General features: G+C 43.1%; 1 protein-coding gene across 1 annotated transcript; it reads left to right on the forward strand.

Annotated features, from left to right (window-relative positions):
- Nucleotides 1-2,375: 2,375 nt before the first annotated feature.
- On the forward strand, nucleotides 2,376-3,183 carry T265_14706 (hypothetical protein; the record flags this gene model as incomplete). The annotated part of the gene is made up of 2 exons (XM_009174856.1): nucleotides 2,376-2,504; nucleotides 3,073-3,183. Coding segments are annotated over 2 exons (237 nt in total), but the record flags the coding sequence as incomplete, so codon positions are not given.
- Between the last annotated feature and the right edge of the window lie 557 nt (nucleotides 3,184-3,740).

Genomic DNA, 3,740 nt, shown 5'->3' on the forward strand with positions numbered 1-3,740 from the left:
GGTCAAAAAGTGCTATCCAGCCTAATTAGATATCCAATCCAAGCCCTCATCTATGCGGCAATACAAATGCCACTTGTTGTCCATTTTCTATTTGTGCCCGTATCTTCTTCCATTTTATCGCCATTTTTTGACCGAAAAATTGCTATACCTACTGGTATGTGATTCAAGTCCTCTCGGTCAAACTAACTATGACCACCTACCATGAAAGACGCTCTCATTATATCAATCATTCACAGTGTTACCACGCTTTTCGCAACAGCCACAGTAGTTTACTAGCTGCACACATATTTTAATGGAGGTTACGTCCTGTAAGTGAAGCCGATCACTGATGAAATTCCGGGAAGCACTGTGTCCTGTAAATCAGCAGTAGTGCGAATCTTCACCGGAGAGTCTGGAGCCCGTGACCTCTAGGTTACTAATCTGAACACTTAACCGTTCGGCCGCGAATAGGTTTTCAGTACAGATTAGCTTCACTTACAGGACGAAATCTCCATTAGGTTTCCAAAACCGCCTCACTCTACCAACACATATTTGGTTTGTTTTTATCCTTTCCTGAGGTCTATATTTCCCATTCACATCAAGAGTTTTTGCAAGCTTGATTCCTCAATGGTTTCGGTGTTGGTAGGCTTTCCTGGGTGGTACGTGATCGTGCTTGATTTGTCAGAAATTCCTTGTCGCTACTTTTCCATTCTGGCTGTTTTGTGTATAATTCAAATTGTTCCTGTTCGCCGACAGTGCGTCAGTGCTTGTTTGTGTGTGTGTGCAACCAACTGCTCCACGGAATCAAATCTGCTGAAAACATTGAGAATTGTGCCTATCTTTTGATTCATTGCAAGGCAACTGAAAGATTTAGTTGAAGATACTCACAAATAACCCAGCGTCACCGTCTGTCTGAGTACATAAACCATTTTTACAGTGATTGTGGACAGTTCTTGATGTCGTCCGTGGATGCCCGATTGTCCAAGCTTATGGAGGTCATTGAGGGCCTCTGTTTGGTTTACGAGCTTTTCATCCCTATTGTGACTGTATTGTTTTACTTTGCTGTATTTTACATTGCTGTATTACAGTTCATCTGTAATTCATGCTGCTATAACCCGGATTGTGCGCGATATAAAATGGAGGCCGACTGTCTGGCAAGTGACTGTAAGCTGGTCAGATGAAACCTTGCAGGCATCCGCAATGTGTGGCGGCACCCAGTCAGAATATACTTGTAAGGTCACTTAGGGCTGGTGAGGAGGAACAAACCAGCTGATTAATGTTAGCGTGAACAATACTCACCAGGCAGTAACCAGTAGCCAAAGCTCTGTCGTTGCACATCTGTGGCCTATCGTTACTCTGTAGACACACAGGATTTTAGTCATTATCGCCCTGCAGACCAAAGAGATTATGACTAAGAATAATCGGCTTTCTTTGTATGCCTCGGGCGCTTCCCGTTAGTTTACTTGTCTCCACTAACAGGACGATTCTAGGTCAAAAAGTGCTATCCAGCCTAATTAGACATCCAATCCAAGCCCTCATCTATGCGGCAATACAAATGCCACTTGTTGTCCATTTTCTATTTGTGCCCGTATCTTCTTCCATTTTATCGCCATTTTTTGACCGAAAAATTGCTATACCTACTGGTATGTGATTCAAGTCCTCTCGGTCAAACTAACTATGACCACTTACCATGAAAGACATTCTCATTATATCAATCATTCACAATGTTACCACGCTTTTTGCAACAGCCACAGTAGTTTACTAGCTGCACACATTTTAATGGAGCTTACGTCCTGTAAGTGAAGCCAGTCACTGCCGAAAATCCGGGAAGCACTGTGCCCTGGAAATCAGCAGTAGTGCAGACTCCCCACCGGAGAGTCTGGTGCCCGTGACCTCTAGGTTACTAATCTGAATACTTAACCGCGAGCAGCTTTTCAGTACAGATTAGCTTCACTGACAGGACGAAAGCTCCATTAAGTTTCCCAAATTGCCTCACTCTACCAACATATATTTGATTTGTTTCTAACCTTTCCTGAGGTCTCTATTTCCTATTAACATCAAGAGTTTGTGCAAGCTTGACTCCTCAATGGTTTCGGTGTTGGTAAGTTTTCCTGGGTGGTACGTGATCGTGCTAGATTCGTCAGAAAATCCTTGTCGCTACTTTTCCATTCTGGCTGTTTTGTGTATAATTCAAATTGTTCCTGTTCGCCGACAGTGCGTCAGTGCTTGTTTGTGTGTGTGTGCAACCAACTGCTCCACGGAATCAAATCTGTTAAAAACATGGGAAATTGTGCCTATCTTTTGATTCATTGCAAGGCAACTGAAAGATTTAGTTAAAGATACCCACAAATAACCTAGCCTCACCGTTTGTCTGAGTACATAAACTATTTTCACAGTTTTCATAAAGGAAACTACTCACAAGGTTGCTGAAATCTCTTCGACAGCCCACGACCGGTTTCGCCCATCTTGGAGCTCATCAGGTAGACGCATTCTCCGAGTTTCCGTCAACCTTATGATTGTGGATAGTGAGTGTGAATAGTTCTTGATGTCGTCCGTGGATGCCCGATTTTCCAGACTTATGGAGGACGTTGAGGGCCTCTGTTTTGTTTACGAGCTTTCCATCCGTATTGTGACTGTATTGTTTTACTTTGTTGTATTTTACACTGCTGTATTATATTTCATCTGTATTTCTTGTCGCTATAACCCGGATTGTGCGCGATATAAAATGGAGGCCGACTGTCTGGCAAGTGACTGTAAGCTGGTCAGACGAAACCTTGCAGGCATCCTCAATGTGTGGCGGCAACCAGTCAGAATATACTTGTAAGGTCATTTAAGGCTGGTGAGGAGGAACAAACCAGCTGATTGATTTTAGCGTGAACAACACTCACCAGGCAGTAACCAGTAGCCAAAGCTCTGCCGTTGTACATCTGTGGCCTATCGTTACTCTGTAATCACACAGGATTTTAGTCATTATCACCCTGCATTTGATTAAGACTAATCGGCTTTATTTGTGTGTCTCGTGCGCTTCCCGTGAGTCTACTTGTCTCCACGTTATTTGGCAATTAGTTTTAGTTTTGCCTACCTGCCTTTCAGTCGTACAATCAGAGCACTGTAGATTCGTGCCTGTTGTAGATTGGCCCTCCGCTCGTTTCACATCCCATAACTTCCTTTGTTCGACTGAGGAAGCTAGCACATGCATCGTCTAGTCGGTTTGTTCCGTCCAAGTGAGTTTTGAACGGAGCCTTCAGCATAGAAGTAGTCTCTATTAGGCTAGTGTAAGTAAGGTCTTCTATAACACAAACGTAATGAACAAATTTCAGGTTGGTCCAATGGTCGCTTTTGCGTTTTAACTCTATCGCACTCAATTTCCGCTTACACTTTGATTCCGCGGCGGAAATTTCGCTATCAGGCAACTAGAGATAATCAAGGAACTGTTAGTCTTTGGTCAACATTGGGAGAATTACCAACGGAGATTTCGTTTTGTGGGTGAAGTGGATCCCTTCCTGAAAGCAGAGAATCATTGTGCGGTTTATTCATCTCCGCTGGGAATCACTTCACAAATCCTTAGGGACATTCGGTCTTTCACCCTCCTTGCCAGTAGTTGAAGAATAAACCGTTCAGTCTTGAGATGCTGATCAGCACAGTGAATAAATTTAGCTATCGATTAATCCTTTAACTTGCAATAAAACACAGAAAAATATGTGTAATCTTTTTTGAAGAACAGCTTGTACAAAACGGGACAGGAATGCAGTCGGGCTTCA

Source organism: Opisthorchis viverrini (assembly GCF_000715545.1).
Source record: "Opisthorchis viverrini unplaced genomic scaffold opera_v5_247, whole genome shotgun sequence".
Taxonomy (NCBI): domain Eukaryota; kingdom Metazoa; phylum Platyhelminthes; class Trematoda; order Opisthorchiida; family Opisthorchiidae; genus Opisthorchis; species Opisthorchis viverrini.